At 39.4% G+C, this 14,294-nt stretch overlaps 1 protein-coding gene across 2 annotated transcripts in view; it reads right to left on the reverse strand.

Moving 5' to 3' along the window:
• LOC111064966 (death-associated protein kinase related) overlaps positions 1-13,552 on the reverse strand; it is a 63,516-nt gene extending 49,964 nt beyond the window's left edge. Inside the window, exons 1-2 of one of the 2 annotated variants that reach the window (XM_022352883.2) lie at positions 13,435-13,552; positions 12,369-12,682 (exon numbers count right to left, since the gene is read on the reverse strand). In XM_022352883.2, the coding sequence (XP_022208575.1) occupies positions 12,369-12,499 (131 nt within the window). In that variant the 5' untranslated portion in view covers positions 12,500-12,682; positions 13,435-13,552. The remainder of the gene's footprint in view (positions 1-12,368; positions 12,683-13,434) is intronic. The other variant, XM_022352882.2, reaches the window with a different exon arrangement.
• Positions 13,553-14,294: the final 742 nt, after the last annotated feature.

Genomic DNA, 14,294 nt, shown 5'->3' on the forward strand with positions numbered 1-14,294 from the left:
AAAAGTTTGTTACACCCCACCACCGCCCCGCTGAAAATCTAGCCACCAAAAAACAAAAATAAACAGCAAAATGGCAAAAACAAGAAGAAGAAGAAACCGTTAAAAATTAACATTTCAAATTTTGTCAAGCGGCAAAGAAATACAAAAAAAATAAAAATAAAAACCACACCGAAAACCAAAATTGTTTCCATTTCTATTCTTGCTGTTGCGAGTGTGTAAATACAAGGCGAAGGGGGAGCAGAGGGAGAAATGATAGCAAAGTGGAGCGGAAGGGGTAGGGAGATACGTATAGAGACAGACAGATCAACATGGGTTAAAGCCGTCATCGAGCGGCATATCGGCAGCCAACCGCCACAAACAACATTACCAGCAGCAACACCAATTTTTGTTCGAGACCCAAATTTCAAATGGTATTATGGTATTATTAGTAGTATTTGAAGTATGTATGTTCTCCTGATCCCTTCCCAGCAAGACTAAAAACCAACTAACAGTACCTTCTCCACACCCAACCAGCCATCCTCTACCGTGTCCACCCACCGTTCCCCATCTCTGGTCTGTCTTCATACGGTTTGACCGAAAACGAATGAACGAACCAAAGTAAACGACGACGAATCACATAACGGTTACGCGTTACGAATTTTCAACGTTTTGATACCCTTTGTAAAACAGAGGGTATCATCGATTTTGAGAAAATGTGTGTAAACCCAAAGGAGGAAGGATATGTATGAACGGCTAGGGCTGCAACTAGTATATCTCACATATGTATTTACGAGTATGCTAGTAATCTGTCGTTCCTGAAGATAATTCGATTGATTTCAGCAAGAGTCTGTAAGCTGTATAGAGTATCCTTCTTTTCATGTTGGGATTTTTCATTGAATTTTCGGCAATTGTTCATGCAAATCACGTAAAATGTTTTCCACTGCTTCGGCAAAATGTTGCGCATACGTTGTATATGTTTGTGTTGTGTTGCCTTGTCCGCTTGATGTCTTCCTTCGTCTCTTTGTCCAAAAAGATGTCTGGTCTCTGGCCTGTGCTTGTTGATTCGGCAATTAGACAATTTCATTTATAGCTGCTGCTGTTTCTGCTTCTGATGCAACGGTGAATTGAGGTTGTATTTGAGAGGGCAGCATGATGAGGGGAAATTTTGTCGCCAGTTTGCACCGTTAGCATTTTTAGTATGTCATCACTACGAGTGAGGAGCGGCACTAAAGGAGGGATTGTGGAACCGAAGAGAAGTTCTGGCCAACTCTGCGATGAGCAAACATTTGATTCTAGTAAAAAAAACAAAGTAAAATTTTGAATTTTTAAATGGTTTATTGGTTTTGTATTTATTTATAATTAATATGATTTATATTTTGAATTATTTTTAAAGCTTATTTTATTTTATTTGTATTTATACGCAGCACTGCGTTCCGTTCTGGTCGATTAAACACTGAAATACGATACGATTACGTAGCCTACACTTGAAAAAATCAATGGAAATTACTTTTGCCTTATCTTGAGAGCTTAGACGATTTATAATTACATCGCAATCGATTAATCATCTGGTTTTAAACAAACGAAAGCAATGCAAGCCCAAGCCCAAAACCACTAACCACTTGACGAAGCTGTAAGCAGAGGCAAAGGCTAACCTAAAAGAGAATGGAAGAAATACCCCGCGCGCCCGTCGCAACATTAGCTTTTCAAAACAAAACGAAAAAATATTTTATGAACGGCTTCGAGTCGAGCGACAGAACACACCAAGAAAATATGAAGTCTTACGACGGGAATAGGTCCAGGGCCGCATTAGCAGTTGCCTAGGGCCCCCTAGAGATAACAGAAAAATTTTGTTGAAAAAACAAAACTCCAAATAATGAATACAAAATATAATAGCCACTGAGAAAAGTTCAAAATAAAGGAGGGCCCCAGATTGATGGTTGCCCAGGGCCCGGTTGAGGGTTGATCCGGCCCTGAATAGGTCGCTACATCACATCAGCCCTCAAAACAAAACGAAAAACCAATTCAAGCGGCCAACAATTGTAGAGCCCACACACAAGCACAGTATGTGTGAATACATGGCACACACACATTTACGTAACCTGGAAACGAAACTCAAAACAAACTCAAAACGGTTTCGGAAAATAAGAATTGATACAAAATTTTGTCGTGTCTGTTTACACACATACATTTGCAATTCTCAGCTTGCTTTCGCTTCCCGACATGAGTCATACATGCCGAACGGCCCAGCTCCCGACCCGAATGGCCTGGCTCCCGACCCGAGTGTCTCAGCCTCACAGAGCCGAAGCGCTGGGAGCCGGGACAGAACACTCAGCTGCGCCCCTTTCGTTGTATGAACTGGAACATCTATATACTGTATGGTTAGTGCCAAAACCCAAATGGAACAAATATAGGAATACGAAAACTCTGCTCTTCAGTTTTTTATTTTATTGTCAACGCAACGCGATAAGCGGCTCTCTAATTGCCTTGGCCATCGATTAGATATCGAGGGGCTGTTGTGGAACAGTTCTCTTTTTTTCCCCACCACATTGTGTTTTCCGTCATTCGTTCGTAGTGGGCATAAAGGAAATGAATGTAAAATTGGAATATTGAATAATTTTGAATGTCAAAGAGCAAAAATATTATCTTCAACTTGACCATCAACTTTTTTTTAGCTGGCTTCTCCAGGGTTCTCTACTTTCCATTACCATTTCTATTTCTGATTTTTTTTCTTTCTTTCTGGCTTTTTGTTCTTTTTTCAAGGGCTCTTGTCGGGGTCTGTCTGGCTTTATGGCTTGATGGCTCAATGCCAAAAGCGTTTGTTTTTATGCAATCGCGTTGTTGGCATTGCACTTTGCTGGGATTTCCATGTTCGTTTCATTTCATTCGTATAAGACCAACATTTAAACGTACGTTCTTGTATTCATCTATAATTTCTCATACGGCTAAGTTAAACAAAAAGAAAATACATTTCTTAAAAAAATTTAAATTTAAAAAAATCGCAAAAGTAAGCGCATTTTTTTTTATCAAGAACAAAATGTATTGTATTGGTGCTATTATTTTTTTCGCAACTGTATGTACGGTTCGTAGTTTCGTACACTAAGGAATAAATAGAATAGTATACAAAAAAAAAACACGCCCATATTTAATTAATAATATATACGAGGATTTTAAACAAAAACTATTAGATCTTTAAGAGGATACGAGGATTTTAAACAAAAACTAGTAGATCTTTACTAGTTTTTGTTTAAAATCCTCGTATATATTATTAATTAAATATGGGCGTGTTTTTTTTTTGTATACTATTCCATTTATTCCTTAGTGTACGAAACTACGTACCGTACATATGTACATATATCCTAAGTACATTGTGTGTATAGTCACAATGTAATCTTTTTATTGGCATTGCACTTGCATCGAGAATGTTATATATCGTTACTCATTTTGTTGTGTATTCGTATTCTCAGGTGCAGTCGCAGTCGCAATAGTCATTTTTTCTAATGAATTCAGCGGAAGTGTTCACGCGGCTCTCCCCCTTTTTCACCCGATGCTACCTTCTCCCATTCTGAATTTCTTTCGTGTTTCGTTTCGTTTGCGCGTTAATTCGTCACCGATGCTACTTTTATTTTGTTTTTGTTTTGGTTTTTGGCTTTGATTAAACTGCGCCTCATAGTCAGTCACCTTTGTGCCGATTCCCAATTTTGGTAAATCGACTATAACACACAAAATCTATCTCACCTCTCACTCTCCTCTTTCTCTTTTTCTCTTTCTATGTATGCGTGTGTGTGTGAGAGACTCATTAGTTTCCAGTGTCAGTTGATTGATCGATTAATCGCTTGATTAGTTCTGTAGTTTCCAGTGTTTCGATCGGTCCAATGTCAATTTGAAAATTTCATTATCATTATCACCCGCCCCTCTCCAGTCTAGAATTTTCCGCTGATAAGAGCCATCCATCCAAATATAAATATTTACATAGAGATACAAACAGAGATAGAGCTGGAGAGCCTTTAAGTCTGCCGTTGGGGGTTGGTTGTCTGTGGTGCAAAGTCCCCCGCACCAATTTCCACATGGAAATTTTTGTTTTCTCATGCGAAACAACTTTGTTGAAAGCGATTGAATAACAGAGAGCAAACACAACACACCACACACACAAATTTGTTGCATCATCTGGCGCGAGTCAACGAACTGAACTAGTTCCCGAGGGAACTAAACAACCCCCAGCCCCATGTGACCCATCTACATAAATGAAGCGAAAATGTTTCTAATTGTAACACAATAATCAATAAAATCTATACATCTTAAGAAAAAGTTGTACTAAAACAAAATATAACATGCACATTTTTTAATAAATTTTTAAAATGAAAATACAATTTTTTCTGCGACTTTAATTTGCCTCCTGGCGGGACATTTATTAGATATATTTCAAGTCAGTGTCATATTTAGGCGAAATGAAATGTCATCCCATTGAATGAGGCAAGAAGAGAGCGGAGTGCGAAGTGTTCAGATACTATCATTATTCACGAAAAAAAAATCAACAAAAAAATAGCACACACAAGCTTGTCGCGTCGCTCGGGCAGAGACGCATTTTGATTATCTTATCGCTTATGCAGAAGACAGACAAAGAGACACAGATGGGGGGGAGAGGGCACAGAGCAAAACCCCTTGCCGTGATATTTCTGGGCCTAGATTAAATTCCATTCCACAGAGTCGTATAAATGTTACGACAAAATAAAGCAAATATAGCATAAAGCATAAAAAGCATACAACAAAATGCTCTGCTCCAGGAAGGAGGGATCATTTGCTCTTCCTATATTATTCCACTTTGTTCTGTCGATTCCATTTCCATTTTCCATTTCGTTCCTGGAACGAAAGCGAGCTTTTTTTTTTTTTATTACAAAATTGAAATTGCCAGAACTTTTGATTCGTACAACATCTTGGGGAGAGAGGCGGGCTCCCACTGCCACATTACCCCACACTTCAAGGTCAGTGCACAGTGATATCCAAATCTCATTCATAGCCAGACTCTGCGCCGAGTCAATCATTCAGTTATGTGGCGGCCACAACGACCTCGACCTGGGGAGTCAACTACCAAGCAAAATGTAGTAAAAAAAATGTAGAAATAAAAAATACAATAAAAAAATAATGCTGAACAAGCGAAAAGTATTAAAACAGAACCATATTCACAAAAAGGTTAAAGGCCAACGCGAGCAAGCGAGCCGAGCTACACACAACACGTCAAGCGGAAATGGAGATCAAAATTGAAATGCCAGACAAGGCGCAAAAATTACTTAATAATAACTCAAAACTACTCAAAACTGAAACCGAAACCGAGGCAAACACTCTATGCACCCGCCCGCCCATGCGGCATGTCTGCGCCTCCGATAAAAAAACAATCATTGGAAAAATGCTTCCCCCATGCGGGGGTAAATGGTTGTCAGAATTTGAGGAATATCCAATAGCTTCCATGGGCGAGGGTAAAACGTGGCCAGAAGACCGGCTAAAAGCGTGGACAATTTTTAAACATTTTCCTAAGAGAAAAGAAGTTTAAACAGAAACCACAAATAAGGAGCTGTGTCATTCTGTCACCGAAACTTATTCACATTACACTAGTCAACACGATTTTTCCTCAAGGAACAAAACGAACTTTTTCTTAAAGATTTGGGGCTTAGAAATGGTTTGATGATATATTTTTTTTTTCTATGGCAGAACTTTTTTTTGAAGAATTTTTGAAAACTGGTTTTTTTTTTTAAGCTTTTTTCAGAGGTGGCGCTTGTTTTTTTCACATAGCTCTAGTATCTTACGTCTGGTTGTAAAGAACTTTGCTATTTTGAAAAGGTAATTAAAACAGCTAGAAGTTAGGCCTAAACACTTTGTGATTACAGCTTACTGTCTGGGAAATATACAGCATTGAAATGCAAAAATTATGATTTTTGTGCGGTATTTTTTACGAAATTTTGACTTTAAAAACTCAGGAAAAGTCGAAAAAAAATTATATTCTGTGTCTTCAATTTTTTTTGTATAGGTGCACTAATTTGGCGTCGTTTAAAGTATCGCTCATTAAAATCTATGGAGAGACTTTGGAGCTAAAATTCGTTAACCAAACCTAAAAAATGAAAAAATACTTTTTTGATGGTTGCGGGCCCAACTGCCAATTGGGAACAAAGCAAACGAACAAGGGTTGTACATTTGGTACCTGATCGCGTTTCTTTGTTCCCAATGGGCAGTTGGGCTCGCAACCTTCCAAAAGGTATTTTTTGTTCATTTTTTTCATATTTTAGGACACAAGATATAATTTTTTTTCGACTTTTCCTGAGTTTTTAAAGTCAAAATTTCGTAAAAAATACCGCACAAAAATCATCATTTTTGCATTTCAATGCTTTATATTTCCCAGACAGTAAGCTGTAATCACAAAGTATTTGGGCTTAACTTCTAGCTGTTTTAATTACCTTTTCAAAATAGCAAAGTTCTTTACAACCAGACGTAAGATACTAGAGCTATGTGAAAAAAACAAGCGCTACCTCTGAAAAAAGCTTTAAAAAAAAAACCAGTTTTCAAAAATTCTTCAAAAAAAAGTTCTGCCATAGAAAAAAAACCATAATTCTTTAAAAAATTTTAAATCCCCATATCTATCAGAAAAAGTCGGTTTGGATCCTTGAGGAAAAAAAAAGTTCGATTTTGTCGAGTAGTGTTATCATTGACCCTGCCTCCATCTCCATCGGCGGCATACAGACGTGCAGACAAACGAGGAGGTGGAAGTCATAAACAAAAGCGATCCAAAAGCGATAAAAACAAACTCAGCGAAAATGATTGCTAGCGAATAAAAAAAAAATTTATTAATTTTGCGTCTGAGTGAAGTGTGCAGTAGAAATTTAAAATACTTAAAAAAACAGAGCAAAAATTTTAATTTTGACCGATACCTTTTTTGTAATAATATAAAGTGTTTATAAAAACATTTTATAATATTTTGAAATACAAAAAAAAATTATTTTTTTTTTAAATTTATTTTTAAAAGTTTTTAAGCTAAAAATTAAAAACTAATTTAAATACTCCGCGGATTTATATTCCAAAATACAAAAATATTTTTAAAAATGTTACTCATTACTTATTGCCTGCCAGACTGGCATAATCGACCACTGTGCAAGGGGTCGATTGAGTGTATGAGTGTACCCTCAGATTTGCCTACCCCCTTTTGCATTTACTTTTGAGAAAAGGAGCAATGGCCTCAAATGTGGTTTAATGTTTGCTGTTTTTTCGGCTCTTTGGCAAATAAAGAAATGCATTAAAAAACAACACACACCCAGGCTAAAATTGCGATCGCATTTTGAAGTCGTTGGCGTGTGCCTTAGAACAAACAAATAAATGTTTAAGGGTATTATTCGTTGTGGCAGATAAACAACACCCATCTATGGATCTACATACATACATACACACATGCAGTCACATCACATTCACATCATTCATTCTCATACATACATGCATAGACACATATGTACGTACATACACACACGCTCTCTAGAGCATTGATTTCCCATTTGTAGGCCCTAAAAATTACAGACAAAATTAGCTTCAATTTCTTTTAGCAATGATTTAAAACAAACTGTACTATCTCCCGTCGCATTTGCGGCATCTGCCCTACCCATCCCCATACCCTGACTCCTGTTTTCATTACCCTTTATCTGTCACATACATTCTCTTACCCCTTATGTCTGGCACTGCCACAGATGGTGGCAAAATCGATTTCGCCTGTAAAAACAAAACAAAATCTCGAATCTTGTTGACTCTTTCGAATAGGGTCCTCCATCAATACACAAGAGATGAAGTAGGGGGAGTAAGCAGGGGTGCAAAGGCCAACGCTCTTCGACCCTCAACAAAATCTAAGATTACCACCTACTCCCCTTCTCATCTCACCATCCCACTGCCATTGTAATCCACAACAAAATTGTTCTTGTCCTTACGAGGGGATGGTTGCTGGCGAGAGAGACCATTACGAGCCGGCCCAGGGGCTGAACATCGCCAACGCACAAAACCGTTATATATTTGGCCTAGCTGCAGCCCATGCAACACACACAAACAAACAGAAAGAGAAGAACAGTCAACTGTCAGCTGTGGGTGGAAGTTTTTCCTTCAAAAGCTCCTTTCCCCATTGCAACTTCCTTCTTTTTTTCTGCCCACGGGGGATTTTTGGGGTTGGTTTTTCCTGTGACGTCAGTCACGTCACACATTTTTTAAGGACACAATGAGGCATACAGTGAGTGAGGACACGCCACATAAATATTTCTGTAATGTCTGACTAACCTCCTCCAATAATCTCTTGTAAAACCCATCTAAAAAAATGACTTTTTTCCTGCTTAAAAGGGCCAGCAAAAAAAATGGTATACAATTTCCATTATGCAAGCGTCTGCCCACCAAATGCGTCCTAATTTCCAATTGAAAGGCCAACAGCCGTAGCCGTGCCGAAAAAAAAACAACTCCAAAACTGGACAATGTGCCAATAGTGTGGAAGTCAAGTGGGCTTTGTGGCAGCCACACAGAAAAACAGGCGGCGGCGCACACACAGACAACGGAGTAACCAGCAACCAACAAAATCTACAACTCCGGTGGTGGTGTTGTGTCCACAACTTCATTTGTCTCGCTGTCAATTTGTATTCCTTTTTTGTTGTTGTACCAAAAAAAAATGGGCCATAATCAAACAGCAACAACAACAGACGCCAACATTGTTTTTGCTTTATTTCTTTCTTCCCCCCCACAATCCATCCAAGTACAATTATGCACAGAAAAGCTCAAATATATATTTATTTTTTATTTTATTTCTATGAATTGTGCGTCGCCCAATTGGCCAACATTTTGGCATTTCAGCTTGGCCTGAACCGCAAGCGTCTGCCTATGCCCCATGCCCCCTGCCCCTCCAGTGTTTCCACAAGACATTGCCAATTGTCAACAAGTTTTAACTTTGGCAAGTTTTTTTTCACAATTTTTTTTTTTTTGCAATTGCCTGATCATTAGGATTGAGTAATGAATGCCATATACATAAATGTACGTATGTAGATATACATACAGTTGGTTATGGCCCCCAACCTGCTGCAATACGTTCCGAGCCCGGTGCTGGTAACCGAGACCCTCTGCCCCCGTTCGCTGCCCCTAATGCTGTCAATGAGTGTGAAAACACCTCCCTCGCTGGTGGTCCGCGGGGGTCTCGCCAACGCCATTGGCTTCGCCCTGTAAGTGTCGTTGCCGGTCGTAGTTTCGTGGTCGCGGGCCTGTCCAAATTCAGCGCGGGTGTCTAGTACGCCCTGCGCACCCCACCGGCGGCGGGGGCCCCGCGCGCCCTGGTGGTCGGTTTGGGCCAAATCTGGTCCAGTAAAGCTTTTGTCGTGCCGGCCCCCGCGCCCGGGCCCTTCGTCCAAACGCGGGCCGGGCCCAAATAGGAATCACCGTCTGCCCCCCCTGTCTTGGGTTAGGCCGGTCCCCCCCCGCCCCCAATCGTTTGCGTCTACTTCTTTTAGTTAATTGGGTTAATACATGTGGGCTCAACTTTCACCAATATCCCATTAGTCACCGACCCTTCTGGCCGGCTGTTCTTACGCCAAAACAACCCTATGTCCAACCCTCTATTTGTGGTGGCATTTAATATTTGTTTGTTTTCTTTAAAATATATCGCCCTTCTTGCGGTCTGGGTAGTTCTAAAGTCATGAAACGAGTGGATGCAATGTCGGTGTTCTTCGGTTCCAGCCTCCCGGCTCGTCATTTGAGCTCAAAGGGGGGGGTGGGACTACTTCATGACACAATTGTACATATGTCTGTATGTGCAAACGTATGTATGTAAATATGTAGATTTGTTTTATATCCAGAAAAATTTCCAGTTAAGAATAAATAACGAACTATTTACCATAATAAACCGTGTTCTTTTTTTGGTGGAATTCAGCAAACGTGGCTAAATAAAAGCCCGTCGCATCTTGGCAAAAAATGTAAAATGATAAAAAAAAAAACAGAAACGATTCATAGTATTCAGTAAAACTTTTTTTTGTTTTGGCCAAGAAAGAACTCATTCGAATCATAATTGGAAACGATCAAAAATTATGCGTTGATAAAGCAAATGACCTAAAAAAAAATCAGTGAAGTATACGCAATACAGACACATTCACATACTGTTAAGAAGAGACAAAATGTGGCAGAAAAGCAACAAGTAGCTTGCAACCAAGCGCGGAACCAGAAGAAGTATGCGAAGAAAACGAAGCAAGATGGGTAGAAATTAATTAATAAAATGACAAAAAAAAATGCCAACAGCAACTTATTTTTATTGTTCGTTCTTCTAGTCCCCTGGTTCTGATTCTCCCCATTCTCTTACGAAACTTATTGATTGTGCGGTCGCTCGTTCGTTTCGGCTTCGATAGCTTATCAGTGGGCTTTGTAAATCGAAAATTGTAAGGAATAAAATGATAGATAGGGTCAGGCAAACACCTCCTATACCCCTTATACAGTGGTGCTTCCAAGCAACGACCTTCGAGAGAGGAGTGGAGACGGAGACGCAGATGCAGAAATTCTGCAGAAGTGACGAATTTTCGTCTCAAGTTGGGTTGGGAAACGCGACAAAGCAGAGGCTGAAGCACAAGCAGAGAGAAATACAAAAAATTAATGAGAGGGGAACACAACGGAGCACTTTGAAAATGAAATGCAAAATAAATTATAATGAAAAAAAAAAAAGGGGGAAGGAAGATTAGCTTCGGGTGTAGAAGCTTCGATACCCATTAGAAAACGGTTCAGACTTGAATACATATGTACATGTATGTATGTACAGTTGTAAATTTTTATGTATAGACAGATAACTTTCGGACTTGTTTCACTCCGATCTGAAATATACATATTCATGTATTTACATACTGTATGTATATTCTTTGGAGATGCTTCCTTTGGGGCATTCCAAATATATTGGCGAAATAATGATAACCTTTTGTGATATGGATATAAAACGGGTAGAAAATTTAAATATAGCAAAAAGCAATATGGGCAGCCAGATTGAGAGGCAGTGGAAAGGGATTGTATGCAATGCAAAGCCAACCGACAGAGTAAGGGAGATAGAGCACACTCTGAGAGCAGTGGGAATGCAATACAAGAAATGAAGCAGCGGTCAGAGAGTTAGAGAGAGCGAGATAGGGTCAGCTCGGGCACAGAAAACAATAACAGCTGCTCTCTGATGTGAGGGCGAGAGTGAGAGCCTGAGGGAGAGAGCAGCAGCAAGCAGAGTGAGCCAGGCGAATGCAGCAGATGCAGGCTAAAATGCGACGCACAGTGGAACAAGAACCCAATCCAAAAGAAACCAAGAATATAAAAAAAAAAAAATAGAAACAACACAATAGAATCACAAATCTTTGAAAGTTCTTCAATTTTATCTGAATTCATCATGTGCATATAAAAAGTTAAGATTGCACAGAAATGTAAAAACAATCTGTGGAGAGCTGCACACAGATTCTAGAGAAATATTTAATCACAATTTATCTTTCAGTTTTATCTGAAGACTAGAAAATCTTTTTATCTCAGAAAATAGTTCAGATTGAGGTATGTAACCAGAAATGCAATAGAGATTATCCAAAGTTTTTTCGTATCACACACATGGGCAACTGATTCCCTGATCTCGTAGGACAGTTGATATTGATTTTTTAGGGGTTTAAGTACAACAGGCAAAATTTGTTTTCTGTGTTTTATTTGTTGCTTTCGGGTTTATGTACTTTGTGGGAGCCTTTGGGTTTAAAGGGTTTCTCCAACTGTAATTTTAACATCTTATACAAAAAAAACCCTGGAAAATCGCTCTTGAGACACACTGTGCCGTTATCCACACACAACTCTCTTTCGGTCACTGCCTGACAGCCTTGCATGTGCGCTTTGCTGATCGTGTGTGAGAGCTTCTACACATACATACACACACACACACACACACACAGAGCCGAAGACTTGAACAAGAGGAAGAAGCTAATCGAAATAAAACAAGTTTTGAGACGCAGAAGTTTTCAGTTTTCAGAAAAAAGAGAAATAAAAACAACAACAAAAGCTGACTCCCAACTCCGGTCTCAGACTTTCTTCAACATTTTGAGCTTTGTTTCGGTTGTCGCTTTTGTAGTATTTGGTATGTTTTTATACCCGTACTCAAAAAAGAGTTAAGGGGTATATTAGATTTGTGGTAAAAGTGGATGTGTGTAACGCAGAGAAGGAAACGTCTACGTCCCCAGAAGCGACTCACACGTTCCTTCTCGTTTTAGTTATGTTTTAGAGAGCAGCTGCTTGAGAAAACGTAAAACTTGTTTTGTGCCAAAAAAAAAAGAGAGGAGAGAGAGAGGAAAAAAACAGTGAAGAGAAGATATCCCTCTTGTTGGGACACTACTGAGGAGGATACTACTCACCTGGCAAACGGCGTCTGTTCCACCTCGTAGATCTCGTTGATGTCATGAGACACGAGTAATCCTTTCAAGCGTTCGGCATCTACATCCAAAAGGCCATCGCCTATGGAAAAGATTCCCTTTTCGGTGAACATGATCTGTGGATCTGTGTGTGCTGGGTAATTTTATGGGGGAAGATCAGATCTTCTCTCGTATTTCGTTTTGTTGTTTCTTTTTTGGGACTCTGTTTTTTTCTGTTTTATGTTTGACTAATTCTTTGATTTTGTTGAGTTGGCCGGAGGGGGGAGACGGGTAGCCGCACGTTGTGTATTCTTAAACTGTGTTTTAGCACAAGAACAAAAAGGAAAGAAATCAGTGAGAAACGCAAGATGAGAAAAAGGTAAACACACGACAAATTCGTCGATTGAAAAACGTTGAGGGGGCGCGCTCTTCTCTCACTCTCTCGCACACACATACACACAACTCTAAAATGTGGTCACACTACAGAAATTCCAGTGCAACTGCAACACACAACCACATAAGCACACAGGCACATACACGTGTGTATAGTAATTTTCTCACAGCAGCCAAAATTCCCGCAGCTCTACTCTACTCTACTCTACTCCACTCCACTCTCTCTCACTCCCGTGTTTATGGTTGTGTGTGTATATATGGGTATATTGTACCGTTCTGCAGACACAACTTTTTTTTCTCCTTTATTTGATTTAAACATATGAAAATTATGAAAACATATGATTAGCGCCAAAAAAAAAAAACACGACAATTTCCGGATGCAAATCCTGAAAAGGTTAATATCTAAAACTTTGTGGTACGCACGGCACACTGTTCGTGGTGGTGGTTTGGGTTGGTTTGGTTGCATGGTATGGTTAGGTAGGTACAAAAAAAACTCGCTGCGCGCACGAACCGTAAACGGAAAAATGTTGTATGCGTCCCCAGGACTCGACTCGATCGAAATGAAAGGGAAATATTAACCGTAGGTTTTAGCCCGCCAAGCCAAATGCAATTGCCCTAAGATTCTATTTGACTCTTGTTTATTATCATTTTGGATTATGTTTTATCAATCGCGCACATTTTTATACAAACAGCAACAAACCGTGTAGAATGTTGATTACGGGTATTTTCGTGGGAAGTATCAACGGAAATTTCTGAATTCAGAAAAAATTCGACTAGGTGGTGGTGTTTACGAGTCTGCGGCAAAAAATTTGTAAGACCAGTTTTCCATATTTCTGGCTACAATGTGCCCATTTCTTGTATGTTTCTGCCTCATGCTGCTTAAAATCGTGCTGCAGGCAAGCTAAAAAAAGGTATGGACCACTGGCAAAACGGTCCAGAAGTGACAAGTCACACAAGGCAAAATCCACCCCAATTCCTACCTATTGTTGATAAAACACGATGAGGTGAGGTTCGTAGGGGCCTAGTTATGTTGCTGCTCCAGTTTTACCTATTGCGCATACCTTTCCACAGTGCAGAGGTTCGAGTCGAGCTCTCAAACTCATTATTGTATTTCAAGTATGAGTCGGATAGATGTGTTGTGCAAAATGTTGCTGGATAATTTTTATCCATTCTATGCTGCTGGAGATTTTCTTAAAATTATCGACTGCCTGAAACAGTATCGATATATTTGTGCGAAAAGCGGCGGAAAATAACTATAGTAGAGCCGAGCTCTAATTTTTTTCAAACAGGAATGTGTCTTTTCCCTTTGTTCTTTACGCTATCTAAAATTTAAATTTAATAATTTCTATACTCCGAGTGTTGGTAAGCGGCGATTTGAAGCCGTGAAAACACCATTTTCAATACCCCATCCCCATCGATACTATCGATCGCGCCATCGATTGTATTGTCTGTGCCGCAATTCAAAATATGCATTTTCCTATATTTTTGGGGGGTTTCTTGAACTATGATGGAATGTAGTTAAGCTTGGTCAACTAA

The sequence above is a fragment of the Drosophila obscura genome, unplaced genomic scaffold, assembly GCF_018151105.1.
Source record: "Drosophila obscura isolate BZ-5 IFL unplaced genomic scaffold, ASM1815110v1 contig_73, whole genome shotgun sequence".
In the NCBI taxonomy this organism is placed as follows: Eukaryota; Metazoa; Arthropoda; class Insecta; order Diptera; family Drosophilidae; genus Drosophila; species Drosophila obscura.